General features: G+C 41.0%; 2 protein-coding genes across 7 annotated transcripts in view; both read right to left on the bottom strand.

Moving 5' to 3' along the window:
- The window catches only part of SEC61A2 (SEC61 translocon subunit alpha 2), a 34652-nt gene extending 25912 nt beyond the window's left edge, over window positions 1–8740 (bottom strand). Inside the window, exons 1-3 of one of the 4 annotated variants that reach the window (XM_042944871.1) lie at window positions 8627–8740; window positions 6491–6558; window positions 5333–5398 (exon numbers count right to left, since the gene is read on the bottom strand). In XM_042944871.1, the coding sequence (XP_042800805.1) occupies window positions 5333–5398; window positions 6491–6558; window positions 8627–8633 (141 nt within the window). In that variant the 5' untranslated portion in view covers window positions 8634–8740. Of the gene's footprint in view, window positions 1–1660; window positions 3543–5332; window positions 5399–6490; window positions 6559–7482; window positions 8345–8626 lie in introns of those variants that run through there. The other 3 variants (XM_042944872.1, XM_042944874.1, XM_042944873.1) reach the window with 3 other exon arrangements.
- A 5617-nt stretch (window positions 8741–14357) lies between these two features.
- DHTKD1 (dehydrogenase E1 and transketolase domain containing 1) overlaps window positions 14358–17123 on the bottom strand; it is a 50843-nt gene continuing 48077 nt past the window's right edge. For all 3 annotated transcript variants that reach the window (XM_042944867.1, XM_042944868.1, XM_042944869.1), the window contains exons 16-17: window positions 16051–16136; window positions 14358–15129 (exon numbers count right to left, since the gene is read on the bottom strand). In XM_042944867.1, the coding sequence (XP_042800801.1) occupies window positions 15028–15129; window positions 16051–16136 (188 nt within the window). In that variant the 3' untranslated portion in view covers window positions 14358–15027. The remainder of the gene's footprint in view (window positions 15130–16050; window positions 16137–17123) is intronic.

The following is a 17123-nucleotide window of genomic DNA, read 5'->3' as shown; positions in this document are numbered from 1 at the left end:
ATGATCCTGAGCCTCGGCTCAGGTCACGATCTCGTGGTTCATGAGTTTGAGCCCTGCACTGGCTCTGTGCTGACAGCATGGAGCCTGGAGCCTGCTTCAGATTCTTTGTCTCCCTTTCTCTCTGGCCCTTCCCCTCTCCCTCTCTGTCTCTCTCTCAAAAATAAATAAACATTAAAGAAAATTTTTTAATAATAAATTTTTTTTTTAATTTTTTTTTCAACTTTTTTATTGATTTTTGGGACAGAGAGAGACAGAGCATGAACGGGGGAGGGGCAGAAAGAGAGGGAGACACAGAATCGGAAACAGGCTCCAGGCTCCGAGCCATCAGCCCAGAGCCCGACGTGGGGCTCGAACTCACGGACCGCGAGATCGTGACCTGGCTGAAGTCGGACGCTTAACCGACTGCGCCACCCAGGCGCCCCAATAATAAATATTTTAAAAAGATACCACAACCTATAAATTATAGGATATATCTACCTAGTCATAAAATAATTTTGCTAAGCTATGGGTACTAAGAACAGCCACAGTCACACTCCCAATGTAAGACTGAGGATTATACATACAGTGGAATATTATTCAGCCATTGAAACTTATATAAAGCAGCTTATAATAGCATACAGAAGTGCTTATTTTGCAACAGTAAGTATGACACTGTTGTTATCAACCTGGGGCAATTTTACCTCCCAGGGGACATTTGGCGCTATCTGAAGACAATTGTTACAACTTGAAGGGAGATGCTACTGGCATCTAGTGGGTAGGGGTCAGGGGTGCTAACATCCTGCAGTGCCCCCACAACGAAGAACTGACTGGCCTAAAATTCAGCGCCATTGCGGAGAAACCCCGGGATAAAAAGAAAGGTGTGGAATTGTATGAATAAAAGTTCAACACTATAAAATATGTTCAGAAGATAAAACTAAGTGTAAATATTTACAATCTTGAAGAATACTAATCTGTAGGGGTAGGATTATGGTTGACTTTATTCTTTTCAGCATTGGTCAAGTTTTCTATAGTGAGTGCGTCTTAATTTTTAATCAGAAAACAAAATAAATTCTTAACTTCAGAACGTTTTGTATTATATGACCAATGTTTAGGACACAGCACCAGGCCATACCCCTCCCCTCCCCATGTGGAGATCAGACACAAAAGAAAAATACATTTCCAATCTCAAAAACCTTCTTTATAATAAAGCTGCTTTTCTTTTTTAAGTTCCAAAAGATGCTGCCAACAATGGTGAATGACCCATCTGGTCAACCTAAACCTCTCTAGATGTCTGGATTTATTAGCTGGGTAAGCAAAACTGGTGAAGCAAGAAGCATGGATATTTTACACGTACCCTAATGCTGCAGATGGTCTTCAGCTAACGTGAGAAACAGGGAGGAAGGAAGTTATTGTATTAAAACTAACACTATAGGACAGTCTACATCACAACATTCCCTAAGTGGAAAGAGGTCAATCAGTCAAATTACTTTCCTTAACTGCACCTGATGGAGATGGCCATTTCCTCCACAATTAGACAATTTGTGGGACACTGAACAAGAAAAAGTGAGCCAAACTCCCCTAAGTAAGGGCATTCCCTCCTTTCCTGTAGTCAACAGGATTATTAAACTCAGTGTCTAATTTTATTCCTCTTAGTAAAATCCATAGCTATAGGTTTACGTACAACAGTATTTGGGCAGCAACAGGAGCTATTTTCTGTGACCATCACAGTTACAAAGTTCCGGATTTTGCCCTAAATTACATACAATAATCAGTTTCAACTTGACAAGATACAGTACAGTACTTCAGAGAAGCATTCTATATTTTAATGAAAACCCTCAACCGATAAGGTAGACAAAAGAAAATTAGCAGTAGGGATTTCCAAAGGCAGTGGGAATGGAAAGCCAAGCAAAATACTTCTGGGCTAAGGTGGTGAGCTGCAATTCAGTTACACAATATCCTCCCCAGTGCATAAGAAAACACGATTTTTTAAAACGTGTAAAATAGTAAAAGCTAATACAACTGAAAAAAGCTAAGGAAAAAGAAAAAGGAAAAAAAAAATCTGTAAAACAGCCAAAGAAGAAAAGAATCGTAAACTTGAAGCACTAGTGGTCACGGGCACGAGAAAACCATAGACAACTGAGAAGTAGATAGAGACTCAGCACCAAGGCGGCTCCAACCATCACAATGGAAGGCAAGAGATTCCTCACAATTCCCACAACATTCCAAACCTGGAGAACAGCAATCTGCACGACAGCCTTATCTTTTTTGCCTCCTTTGGTTAGAAGGGAGTAGAAACAGCAGCTGGGAAGAAACGGATGAGAGAAGTGAGCGGTGGGGCTCTCTGCTGGTCCAACTGACAATTACAGGGCTGCCCTGAGTTGGGAAACAGGGACCTGATCTGAGGTTAGGAACGAACAGAGCCCTCCTCAGTCGCATGGTGAGAACCACCCAGGAGAAGACAGAGAGCAGAGCGCAGGGAGCATTCGCTGCGCTTCTCACGGTTCATCACCCCTCCCGCCATTCCCTCAGGTCAAAGAAAAATGGGTAGAACAGGAGACCCCAAGCCCTTTAACTGTGGCTGGGAGGGGAAAATAAACCTGAGATTCAGTGGTAAAAGAATCAAGAAATCACCAGCAGAACTGCCCAAGCATGAGGAAGACAAAAAACACAGCTTGGCAACTGTGCAATCATACTGTAGGGAAAAAAATAAATAATACAGTAATATAAAATGCATAAATTAATTTACTGCATGAAAACAGTCGTGAGAAATGCCACAGTTTTTGAGCAACACAGTTCTTATGGTTCTTGGGTTCTAGCTGCCAAGCTTAAAATATTTACCACCTAGCCCTTTACAGAACGTTTGCTGACTCTTGGATTAGAAGATTCAATACTGTCGACACGGTAATTTTCTCTAAACTTATCTATAGAGTCAAAGCAATAAAACCATAATCTCAGCAAGCTTTCGTATAACAACTGACAAAGCTGACTCTAAAATCTATATGGAAATATGAAGAACCTACTTAAGCCAAAAACCATTTTGAAAAGGAAAAACAAAGTTGGAGGATTTTTATGACCTGATTACAGGACTTAATATAAAGCTACAGTAATCAGTGTGGTTGACCAAAACAATCATGGAATATACATCAGTGGAACGGAACAGAGTACAGAAATATATCCATGCTTATATGGCTAACTGATTTTCAACAAAGATGCCAAGGTAATTCAATGAAGAATGGGCAGCCTTTCAACAACTTGCTATCTATACAGAAAAAAAATGAATACCAACCTTACCTTATGCCCTAACACAAAAATTAACTTGGAATACATCACAGACCAAAGCATACAAGCTAAAACTGTAAAATATTTAGAAGAACACAGGAGAAAATTTTCACCACCTTAGAAGAGGCAAAAATTTCTCAGAAACAAACACCATGGACCATCAAAGGACTTGATCAAAACTTAGGATGTTTGCTCTTCAAAAGATATTAAGAAAATGAAGAGCCAAGCTATAGACTAGGAGAAAATATTCACAGTACATACATCTGAGAAAGGACTTAATCCAGAAAATATTTTACAATGCATACAATTCAATGGACAATAATGTAATTATTTTCAATGGGCACAAGATTTGAAAAAGATACTTCACAGAAGCTAAACACCTGATAAGTACATGAAAAAGTTGCTCAATATCATTTAGCAGGGAAATGCACATTAAAACTTCAACATCATTTATCAGGGCAATGCAAATTAAAACCCTACCCGTTAGAGGACTAGTACTGAACTGCCGAACAGTATCAAGGGTAGGCAAGGACGCAGAGAAATGGAACTCCTATCCGTAACTGGTGAAAATATAAAACAGGACAACCACTTAGAAAAAAGTTTGACAATTTCTTATAAAGCTGAACCTATAATTGCCATACAATCCAGCAATTCTACTTCTAGGTATTCACCCAAGAAAAAGGAAAAGAAATATTCACAGTCTTGCACAGGATTGTTCACAGCAACTTTATTATAGCCAAAATTTGGAAACCCAAATGTCCAACAAGAGATGAACAAATCATGATATAGTCCTAAAACAGAACACTACTCAGAAACAGGGATGAATTACTGGTACACCAAACACATGGACAAACCTCAAAAAGCTAGTGATGAAGTCAGACGCTGAGGAATAACACTCTATGACTCCACTTATGTGAAATTCAAAAGAAAAGAAAAGAAAAGAAAAGAAAAGAAAAGAAAAGAAAAGAAAAGAAAAGAAAAGAATCAAATTCTAGGTACAGAAAGCAAATTGGTGCTTGCCTGACACTGGGGGTGAGGTTAAAACTGACTAAGACAGATTACACAGAACTTTCTGGAGTGACAGAATGTTCTATATCCACTGAGGTACTAGATATGTGGGTGTATACATTTGTCAAAATACTTCAAAATGTACACTTAAGAAATGAGTGTATTTTACCATACATAAATTATACCTTCATAAAGTTGTGTGGGTTTTTTTGTTTTGTGTTTTGTTTTTTGTTTTTATGGAGAGGAAGGGAACTTCTAAGATGTTAAACGCGGTAAAAATAAGATTATTTTTTCTACTTTTCCATATTTTAAAAAAGTTCTCTCTCCCTGACCACCCAAAACAATTTTAAACTACATACAGTAGTAAAATATTAATGATCAAATCATTTCACTCTTCAAAAAAATATATTTAGCTTTTCCCCAGATTATGGACTTAATGTACTCCACTGCTTCCTAATACAATTTTTTTTTTTATATTTCCTTATATGTATCTCAATAGCTTTTCAAAATCCTCAAAAAACTTTCACCTAAATTATCTAATTTAATCCACACGACAATCCCATGACATGGACAGGTCACATTTATTCTCATTTTGTGAACTTAATCTCTGCAAAATATCATTTAAACGCATCACTGAATTTCATCAACTTATACAGCATATCACTGGGGTTCTAGTATTTGACTTTGGGGGATTTTTAAATCAATACATGCTACTTACAACATGATTAAAGGCAAACAAAACAGAAAATACATTTGCAATGTATATGTCAAAGGTGTAACACATTAATATACAAAAATCCATCTTAAATCAGGAAGACAAAAAAATCTCAAGAAAAAAGTGGGTAAAGATTATTAACTGCACGCTAAGAGAAAAAAAGGAAAAAATGTTCAAACCCACTACTAAAAACACTAGAACAAGGTAACCATTTTCGTCACCAAGTCAGATTAAAAATAACAATGCTCAAATGGTATTTATTGTTTTAACTAAAATAAGTTTCTCAAACTCTAACCAACCAAAACCCTCCAACAATTGCATAGATATCTAATTAGTATTTGGTTTACATACCTGACAACATACTAAGAAAATGAAGAGAGTTATAGCAGTCCATAGTACCTTCTCTCTAAACTGGATCTGTACAACAAAATGAGGATGAGCCATCAAAACCAGGAAACCGCAATCACAGGGCAAAATTCCACATTAAAGCATAACATTCCGCATCGTGACATGCTCCTATTAGTTGCTATTACAATACTCTCACCTAGTTAGTAGCAGCCAAAGCAAACAGCTCAACTTTTCGAACATAACTTTCTTTCCTTTTCCAAGAGTTAAGTAAGTTACATACAGGCCCCATCACACCGCACGACGTTAACGGAAACCAAAAAGGACAACATGCAAGACACAGACCAAATACGCATGCACTTCAGTTAACAGCACTGTGCAAAGCTGGGGTGCCCATGATAATATGCTACGAATATTTCGCGGAATATGAAAAGCTAGAGCTTCTTGGGACACCTAACATGGACCTGGAACAACTATTTTTAAAACCTCAAAGCAATAAAAAAAAAAAAAAAAAAAATTTATATATATATATATATGCTTGTGAATAAAACAATAAGATGAACACAAGTTTTCCTTATTTCTTTCTACATCCCTCTCCCATTAGTTTTGTGAGATATCACAAGCACAGCAGAAGAGGACTGTCTGGGAATTGGCCACTTCGGGATTAACACTATTTCTGAATTTAAATACCTTAGCTCCAAAAGTGTACAGTGATGGAAGAACAATGTGATGCAGTCACATTATTTTCTGAATAAATTTCTGTAATTTTTCTTTGTACTGAATGATCAAGAAATGCGAGGTCTATACTTGCACAATTTAATTCATTTATGTAAAACAGCTGTAGTCCTCCAAAGTGACCCAGCAGACTGGGTCATTCATAGCGCAGTGGGATCACCAGAGATAGAAGAGTATCTTATCTAACAGGTAGGCCAAAGAAACACTTGGTTTGGAAATGTCAACCTCAAAGAACCGTCATTTTTAAGACCACAAGATAACCTATCTGGATCTACACTGGCCCACACTAGTTTTACTCACTTTGTGCCTCTTGCGAGGAGGAGCAGGTAATATTTCTCCAATTACACCATAAAAGGGTTGGGGATGGTAAATCCATCAGGAGCACAAGTCATTTAGCTGCCCTCTATATTACCAAAATGGTATACTTACTTTCCTTTCAGGTTTCTGAATTTCTGGTAGAACTGCACAGAAAGGTTTGATAACTTCTAAAAACTTGACTGTTAAAAAAAAAAAAAGAAAGAAAGAATAAATGTCCCTATCACAAAGTTTTTAAAAAGAGATGTACCTTTTCACAGAAACAAATACAAATGTTCTCTAACTCTCAATGGCAATCCATCCCATTCCTACCTCCAAAAGTAATCATGGTGTTCTCCATTTCAAATACATCAGGGAAGAGAAATAATTCAAGGGACAAAAGAATCCAAAAGGTTTAAGGGTTTAGTCAGTGGAAGCAATACAAGCATTCTTTTACCAAGATTTTGCTTCCTCATGCTTGAATCCAGCTTTATAATATATAGAAAAGGAATAATTCAACGAGCATCAAAATACATCAAAGGAAGCAAATGCAGTCTACTACGTTACCCACAAGACAATACGCCAGAGAAGAAAATAAGACCTACCAGAGGAGGAATACAGGAGGAAAGTACAACAGGAAATGGGCTAGACTGCAGGACTGACTTTAGATGGAAAGACGCTGAAATGGATACGTGAGAAACATCGCGGAAACACCTGCTATATAGATAGCTCTTTTTGAAGCATACAATCTCTACTTCATTTCACTAAGTCAACACTCATTGCCTGGTTGCTCTCCCACATAATCTCAAAGTACTTGTGTATGTGTAATAATCAGCCCAGAAAATGACAATTACTTTTCATTAGAAAGTACTGCTTTCCCAGAGAACTCATTATATACAAAAGTAAGATAAACCAAGGTTCTTTAAGGATAGACACTATCTTCTGGCACAGCTTAAGTCAATTCCTGCCAAAGAACGGGAGAATGAAGATGATATTCTCTCAGTCTTTGCCAGCGTCTGAAATGTGCAGAAACACAAGAAGGCACAACTAGCTATTAGTTATGATCATCTTCCCCTACAGACACTGGATTCTGTATACTAACATCACGAAATTGTTTTAACACGGACCTGAGAAATTACGCTCTCACAGTTAACCAAAAGTTGACTCGATCATCTCACGAAACTCTCAAAATGATGGCAGTCACTGATGTCTGACAAAAGAATTCAGAAATTCTCATGGGAAGATATTCACTGCCCAAGTACGATTCTGGACTATTTGGAAAGCAAATCTGAATTATGGAAGAATTATTCTCTATGCAAAACAAATATTAATCACATCGGGAAACTTCCTAGACCCCTTTATCCCTTTTCTGCCCCACCTCAATCCAAATCCCCTCCCAGATTTCTTGGCTTTTTATGATCATTTGTGTTGGAGAGTTCAAACAATGCTTTGGTCAGCCACTTGTCCATTCTTGTGTTGCAGAATTTCACCGATTATACTGTAAATTCAAGGTCAGGGGTCTCCTCTACTTCCTTTCTAAATGTCCACTAGTTGGCCAATGGGGGCACGGCTCCCGTTTGCACTTACCCACTCATCCAACAAACATCTGAACAGCTATGTAAGTATCTATGTGAATACATGTGGTGTTGAGTGTTTAGGAGATGGCCCTCAAAGATGCCCATAATTCAAGGCCTTGTCCCTACCCCGAGGTTTATACAGCCTGACACACAGTGAGTTTTCAGTAAACGCTACAAAATGACTGAAATGAAAATTTTAGGGAAAACGCTATGCTATACCAATCGCGCTTCTTTCCTCCCCTAACATATATATATGCCATGCATCACTTTCTAAAAAACCAAACAAGCCAGGGCGCTTTATTCATCCCAACTAACACGCTAAGGAAGGGTGATTTGGAAATAAAAATACGAGCTTCCTAAGCTCCTGAAAAATCAGAAGTGGTCCAGGTTTCACTCGGTTCCCTAACTCCCCGCCCCCAAAACCACTGGCCTCCCCTCGCCGTCCCCCGCTCCTCGCCACCCAGCGAGCGCAAACCCCGGGCCTCCGGGTGCGGGCCCCCGCAGGCAGCCGGGGCAAGGCCGCACCGCCGGAGGAGCCTCGGCGGAGGCCCCCGGCCCGCGCCCGCCGCAGCGGCCCGGCGCGGCCCGTGCCTCTCCGGCCCCCAGGCTGGGCCACCCCGGGCGGGCGCCCGCCCCACCGTCCGCAGCCCGTCGGGGCCCACACCCCGGCGAGAGCCGCGCCGACGCTACTCACTGCCCATGGCGGCGGCTGAGGCGGCCCGGCGGGGCACAGCGGCCTCGGCACTGCCTTCGCTCGGGTCCCGCGGCTTGGGTCTCGCCGCCCGCTCCCGACGCGCTCCGGCCGGCCCCGCGCAGACTCCGCCCTGGACCACGTGACCCGCGCGCCGGCCCCGCCCGGCCCCGCCCCCCGATGAGGCCCAGGCAGTTGGCAGCAGGCGCGGCGGAAGCCCCAGCGCGTTGCCATGGCTACCGCCGGCGCTCCTGTGGGCGTGCTCCCGCGTTGCTGCGGGCTTCGGGAGCTTGGGTGAGACCATGGCGGCTGTAGCCTTTCCTGCGTGAGCTCGTCTGCGAGCTTGGTGTCAAGCAGTGGCGGTTTCCTCGACCGGCTGGTCCGGCCCAGGCCTCCCGGGCGCCCCGCGCGACGGGTCAAGACCCGGCCAAAGCGGCCGCCCGAGGGTCGCGGCCCTGAGACGTGGAGCTAAGCCGTCCGGGGAACCAGTGTTGACCCTAACAGCCTTTTTTATTTTGCTCCCGCCTTATCGGAACTTCTTGGAAGCTTTCAAAAATCTGTGACACTTTGGCTATGGTTAATAGCTTATGAACTTTCCACTATTACACGTGATCCTTCTTCAGCTTCTCTGACATACAGAGATCAGGATTTTGTCCTCTTTACCCTTCCTGGACAGCGTGGTGTAAAGGAAAGCAATCCTAGAAATCAGCCAGCCCCACAGTTAAATCCCTCCTCTCCTTCTTAATGCCTTTAGGCAATTAACCTTTCTGAGCTACATCAGTAAAATAAGGATAATAGCTGCGAACTACAGGTGTGAAAATTAAAGGACAAGATTGACACACAGAAGCCGTTCAAATGTACTTCCTAACTCAATTTTAACCCCCTGCAGTGTAACTTCTGCTCTAACTTCTAATAAAACAAGCTATTTCAAAGGCCACTAATGACCCATAATCACCAAATCCAGTGATCTGTTCTAATGCTTAGATCTGTGTCCAAGAAGGAAACAAATTATTCGTGTGTGTGTGTGTGTGTGTGTGTGAGAGAGAGAGAGAGAGAGAGAGAGAGAGAGAGAGAATTTTTCTCCTTGACCAAACTCCATCCAGCCTCCTATGAGCCCTTTCTCCATTAGGCTTTACCTTGGACTAGAGAGACTAAAACAGAAACAAAATTTCTGACAGCTCCATCCCTAAGATGACATTAGCTCTCCCTTAGAGAATCTGCCTTGGAAAACTCAAAACTGCCAGAGGAATTTACCAACACCTGAAGATAAGGGTTTCTGTCTCCCAGACTCTGAGGAGGGTAGGAGCCTAACTTCCAGAAGCACCAGCTAACAAACCCACAAGGGTGTCACATGGACCAATCCTTCCTCCTTCCGGCTCTCTGTAATTTTTCACTTCCCTGACTCTACTGAGCCCCACCCACCCCCTCCCTGTTCCTTTAATTTCCCTTTAAAACTCCACTTGCCTCTGTACAAATTAAAGTTGAGTTCAGCTCACTCTGGACTCTCTTTTTTTTTTTTTATTATATGAAATTTATTGTCAAATTAGTTTCCATGCAACACCCAGTGCTCATCCAAAAAATGCCCTCTTCAATGCCCATCACCTACCCTCCCCTCCCTCCCACCCCCCGTCAACCCTCAGTTTGTTCTCAGTTTTTAACAGTCTCTTATGCTTTGGCTCTCTCCCACTCTAACCTCTTTTTTTTTCTTTTTTTTTCCTTCCCCTCCCCCATGGGTTTCTGTTCAGTTTCTCAGGATCCACATAAGAGTGAAAATATATGGTATCTGTCTTTCTCTGTATGGCTTATTTCACTTAGTATAACCCTCTCCAGTTCCATCCACGTTGCTACCAAGGGCCATATTTCATTCTTTCTCATTGCCACATGGTACTCCATTGTATATATAAACCACAATTTCTTTATCCATTCATCAGTTGATGGACATTTAGGCCTTTTCCACATTTTGGCTATTGTTGAGAGTGCTGCTATAAACATTGGGGTACGAGTGCCCCTATGCATCAGTACTCCTATATCCCTTGGGTAAATTCCTAGCAGTGCTACTGCTGGGCCATAGGGTAGGTCTATTTTTAATTTTTTGAGGAAACTCCACTTTTCCAGAGTGGCTGCACCAGTTTGCATTCCCACCAACAGTGCAAGAGGGTTCCCGTTTCTCCACATCCTCGCTAGCATCTATAGTCTCCCGATTTGTTCATTTTGGCCACTCTGACTGGCGTGAGGTGACATCTGAGTGTGGTTTTGATTTGTATTTCCCTGATGAGGAGCGACGTTGAGCATCTTTTCATGTGCCTGTTGGCCATCTGGATGTCTTCTTTAGAGAAGTGTCTATTCATGTTTTCTGCCCATTTCTTCACTGGATTATTTGTTTTTTGAGTGTGGACTTTGGTGAGCTCTTGGATACTAGCCCTTTAGGACTCTCTTTTCTACTGCAATAGTATACTACTGATTAAAAGCTGTCCTGACCATTGTAACCCATGTGGGGCATTATTTATCTTTGAACACACACACACACACACACACACACACACACACACACACGGCAATTTAGGCTGGGGATGCACAGGTCTCTGCTCTAATTGGGGTCGTCTGGGATAGCTCCAAGGCTGGGGATTTGAATAATCAGAAGGCTCTCTCACAAGTCCAGCATTTGCAGCTGGCTGTGCGCTAAGACCTCAGCTGAAGCTGTCAGTTCCAGTATTTCCACAGTCCTTCTTCACATTGCCTGGGCTTCCTCACAACATGGCTGCTGGGTGCCAAGGGGGACCTTGTTAGTGACGCAACATCACTTTCAGTGTATCATATTCATAGAGGCACCCACAAAGTCCTGCTCAATCTCAAGAGAGGTGGAAGTTTGACTCTACCTCTAGGTGTGGTTGTGGCAAGGTTCTGGAAGGGCAGATGGAGCAAAATACTGCTCTAGCCACTTTGGGAAAATCCAGTTTGCCCTAGTTATAACCTCACATCCTATGACGTAATTCTTACCTCATTCTACTTTGTATTAATCATTTTCATCCTTGTCTAATCTTCCCTATTATCCATAAACTGCTAGATGGCATCATCTACAGTGACTTGCAAATGGTTGACTTACATACAGTTTTGACCCTAGATTATGAGGTAGTTTCATGAATATGATTTCCTTTCAGCAAAGATGTGTGAAATTGAAAGTCTAATTGACAGAAGGAAAGTTGTTTGCACTTGTCTTTACTTTCTATTTCTGCTACGACTCTATCTTTCAAGTAAGAGCCTGGAATAAACTTTGACACTCTAGATCACTGCTGTGAATTACCCTTTCAACATCCCTCAGTCTTTCTGCTACTACGTGCTACTCAGGACTTTTTCTTGTATAACCACAATATGCCACCTAATCTACAGCTGTCAGGAATCTCACTCTACCTTGACATCCCACACTGTCTTAGTACATCCAACAAGAACATTTCTCCCTATGTGTAAAATACTTTGTCTTCTCAAATAGATGGTTAGTCCAACTGAGGACAAATGGCAAACCATGTTCTCTTTTCTTCCTGTGTATTTCTAATGTCCAGAACAATGCCATATATGCAGATGTCCAATAAACTATTGAGGAAATACCATTCTACTCTTACAGGGTCATTTCTTATTTTTGTTCAATTGTAGCCTGTTCTCCATATGAATCAGAGAAGACACAGGGAAACAGCTCTAGAGTAACACACTTTTACTAAAAGTTTTCTAAAATTAACTGATTTTGCAAATGTCAATTGGGGAAATGACAGTGTGCTTTAGACTGTTTTATCAGATTTAAATACAACCATGACAATGAACTACAACTTCCATAGAGTAATTTAGGAGTTGTTTATTTGTGTCATCATGGGTTATAAATATTGAGGATTTAAGCATGTTGTCCAAATGTCCTGAAAATGTGATGGTTTTAACCTGAAACTTATGAGAAGCTGAAGATGAAAACCAAATACCCAAGTAAATCCAAGAGAAATGGAGGTGAAGCTTTTGGAACCCCAGGATCTAAAAGTCTTGACTCTTATCTGTGACTTCCTTCCTGTATAACCCCTAATTTCTTTCAACTGTATTTCCTCAGTTTTGTAGAAGGGATACGATTTCTATTGTCAGTCAAGGAATTTTTAAATAATAAAATTTCAGAGGTAATTACAGTCAGGCTAAAAGAGGTTATGCTTTAGAATATTTTCCTCATAGTATGCAGACAGAAAACTGAGCAAAATGGTTCTTTTTTTAAATGGTTTATTTATGTTTGAGGGAGAGACAGAGCAAGTATGGGAGGGGCAGAGACAGAGGGAGACAGAGGATCTGAAGCCGGCTCCATGCCGACAGCAGAGAGCTCAATGCAGGGTTCGAACTCACGAACCATGAGATCATGACCTGAGCTGAAGTTGGGACACTCAACCAACTGAGCCACTCAGGCACCCCCCCACCTCTTTTTTAATGTTTTATTTATTTTTGAGAGATAGAGCGAGTAGGGGAGGGGCAGAGAGAGAAGGAGACAGAGGAAAAATGGTTCTTAAGGAAGAAAAATTTATTTTACAATGAATATGTCACCTGAGACAAAATGAACATTTTTTTCATGGTTGTTAAAATTTCTATTCACTGAATACCCCATTTAAGTCTGCTCTTCATTGAACATGAACTTAATTAGCATAGATATAACAGGATACAAATATCACATTATCGAATTTCTCTGAGAAATATAATAAAATATTTTTATTTTACTTTGTGATTATATTTTTATCCCATACTTTCTAATGAGAGTATTTGATTTGGAATTCTTTAAATGGTCCCTTCCTACAAGGTGATTCAAGATGCTGACCCGTGTTGCAATCATGATTGAAAGTAAGAAGGTTAAGATACAGGAGACATCTTCTTTTTCAGAAGACACATTTGATGGCTCAAGGTGGAGAAGTGTAATAAGATACCAGAGATGAAAAGTTAGAAATTTGGAGAAATCTAAACTGAACTTTAAAAAAATGAAAAAAACAAACCAGTTTTCCATCTCATTATGTGCTTAAACTTTGAAATGTTTAGCCAAGAGATCTGAAAAACATGACAGCGCTTTTATGTTTTTCCAGTTCAGTATACCACACTGAAAACCATTCTCATTAAAAGGACCTTTGTAATTTTACCGATTTACATGTGTGGCACAAAGTTACGTGATTTATAAGGCTTGACACAGGAAGGAAGCATTAAGGTGCATAGGGATAAAAAAAGGATGTGAGTTTTACAGAAATATTAAATCAATACACTAACGCATACGTTTAAGATGTGAATCATGAATCCACTCCTGTGGCCAGAATAACCTACACATCGATTCTGAAAGACATTACCAGCTGCCAGGAAAAGTGCCCCAGCATGTCCTCCATCACCTCTGAGAAAAATGTCATGGCACAAGAATGGTAGATGGCCGAGTCTCTGCAGCAGCAAGCCACGTAAAGCTACACCATTTGCTGCCGTTTAGTTATGTTTCCACAAAGTTTCAGAAGTAACAGACTGGGTGGGTGATCTCTGTAAATCCCCAAGTACCTGGTACTGGGAAGTCTCCAGCATCAAAGTTAAAAAGCTCCGTAAACACTGCGAATGAACATCACATCACGTTGTCATACCTTTTAGAAGTAAGACTGACTGACCAGGAGCTGAAATCCCCACATCAGATACCCAAAGTCAATTAAAAATATCAAGATAACAATTTGGCGGGGGGGGGGGGGGGGGGGGGGGGGGGGGGGAGATACTATGTAGCCCACAAATCAATTTCATTGTAGCTAAAACTCCTTAATAATACTGTGCAAAAAAGATTATACATCCAGAGAGTTGTATTGAATGGGATGGATATATAAGGACAACGGGTGAAAACAACTATCCTGAAAAACACGAATCAGGACTAATATGGTTTTGCTGCAGCATTTGGTGAAACATTCTTCACAGTGGCTGGAAAGCAGCACTAGATATTACGTCAAAAGAAAATATTGATAGTCACAATGGCAGAATTAATGAAGTGACACGCATCAAGCAAACGGAGAAGTAATGTTGAGGTCATCTGGATGGAGCTGCAAATTCCAGCTAACGAACTTTCCCTGGGCATATATAGTTAGCTAATGAGAAAGAGTGGCCTGAAAAAATCTGGTTCATTGAATTAGCTCTACAACTCAGAACCAAAACAAAACACTGCTGTACGTTTAAGGCTACAACGGACTGGTCAGATTCATGTATTCATGGATAATTCATGCCCTTGGCTATTCCACATACTCTGATTAAACTGCCCCCATGAATCCCAACATCTTAGAGGAACATAGGTTTTTCATGTTACCTAATGGAAGGGGAGAGTACAGAAGCAAGCCTTTCTTCTCACGGAAGTTTTCTTAAAGGAAGTAGTAGTGATTGGAAGGACACCATCAAGCAAAGGTCTTGGTGAGGACATCTTCATGCTGCTGCAGGTGAAGGGCGCCAATTCCTACAGCGGGTGCTGGCAAAGGGGGTCGGCTCACGAGACGGAGCTGTCATTGGAGCAGAAAAGAAATAAAATGGCATTTGAACCTGATGAGAGCCCTGCTTCCTTCTCCCAAGGCAGTCCATGCATTTCTCTTAGCTTGTTTAACCACAAATCACCTTTTGGGCAAAATAACGAGTTACCTAGAATAGACTGGAAGGAGATATTTGTCACGACTAAAAACTAAATTCCAGGCACCATGAGGTGAGATGAATTCTTGAATTATGTCCTGTTCTTCAGTAATTATTAGTTGGTTTAACCTGCAGATTTTCCTAAATTAGAACTATCTATAGGTGATAGTTTGCTTGGGCCCAGCAAACTAGTAACAAATGTGTAAACTGAGTCCTGATCGAAGCAGAATAGGAAGATAAACAGAAGCACATTTGCTCTTCTCATTGTTCTTCCCTTTCTACAGCATGATCAGGAAGAATTTGGCCTTTGATGGATGCCAGCTATGCAGATGAGCCTGGGACAAGCGTTACCCGGCACCTTTTCTCCCACATTGTAAAATAAACCCACTCATCACCCTGCTCCCCAGGGCTGGATACTGAGCTTTGGGACAAGGCTTCTGAATGGACTAATGGGAAAAGTAGATGACAGGGAAGGGCTTTTACTGTTTGAAGGATAATCATTTTTTTCTTACATGATACTAGCATGTACACATATGTGTCTTTCTTGATAAACATGCAACATTTTATTCTGAGAAAAGAGCCTAAAATTAGATTTTATGTTTTTGTTTATCTTTAAAACAACTGGAGGGGCGCTTGGGTGGCTCAGTTGGTTAAACACCCAACTTTGGCTCAGATCATGGGTTCACGGTTCATGGGTTCCAGCCCTGCATCAGGCTCACAGGGGACAAACACATTTCTTGGCACTCCAGGAGAAATAACACACATACACAAAACATTACAAGACAGAAAGCCATTACCTTGCAGGCCAGTTGCTTTTCAAACCTGGGAGAAACAAAGCACCACGGACCCATGTTCTGAGGCTCCTCCTGACTCCAAATAAAATCTATAACAGAAGAAAGTTCATTTCAGTATTCCAGGTAAATGTACAATAACACACACACACACACACACACACACATACACACACTCTATACATACATATATATATATATGTATATATACACACAGTGAGTACATACATATACTATGTATCTACACACACAGACATATCATATCCATTTTTATACACATATGTACCATATAAAGTGTGTATGTACAGATAGCTCTCCTCAAGTAAATATATGCCTTTCCAATATGGCATAGTGTTACTTGGCTTTTGTTTTTTTTGTTTTTTTTTTTGTTTTTTTTTTTTTTGACAAATGCATAGTCGGGTATCCAGCACCTCACTTGTGATACAGAAAAATTCCATCAATCCCCCAAATTCCCTCAACCTGGCCCTTTCAAGGCAACCCCTCCACCCACCCAACCTCTGGCAACCACTGATCTTTCCTCTCTCCCTATAGTTTATGCCTTTTCCAGAACATCAGATAAATGGAATCATATTATGTAGCCTTTGGTTCTGGCTCCCTTGAACTGGCAAAATCCATTTGTGATTTTGCCTGTAGCCATAGGTCACGCTCTTATTCCTGAGCAGTAGGTATTGTAAGAATGTAACATGGATTATGTATCCGTCCGCAGGTTGAAGGATGTGCTGGTAGCTTGGGGAAATTATGGATGAAGCTGCTTTAGACATTTTTCTGTGAACATGTTTTCATTCCTCTTGGACAAATACCTCCAAGTGAACCGCTGGGCTGTACGGTAACTCTGTGTGTAACCTTGTAAGGAACTGACACATGTTTCCAGAGCGACTACACCAGTTTCCATTCCTTCCTGCAGTGAATGCAGGTTCCGGGTGCTTTGCTTCCTCATCAGCCTTGGATACAATTAATACTTATTGTTTTAATTTGAGCCATTCTAATAGGTGTGTAGTCGTATCTCATTTGGGTTTCACTTGCATCTCCCTTATCACTGATTATAGTTGTGCATCTTT

This window comes from Panthera leo, chromosome B4, assembly GCF_018350215.1.
Source record: "Panthera leo isolate Ple1 chromosome B4, P.leo_Ple1_pat1.1, whole genome shotgun sequence".
Classification (NCBI taxonomy): Eukaryota; Metazoa; Chordata; class Mammalia; order Carnivora; family Felidae; genus Panthera; species Panthera leo.
The sequence above is the reverse complement of the archived record's forward strand: the minus strand, read 5'-3'. Positions and strand labels throughout refer to the sequence as shown.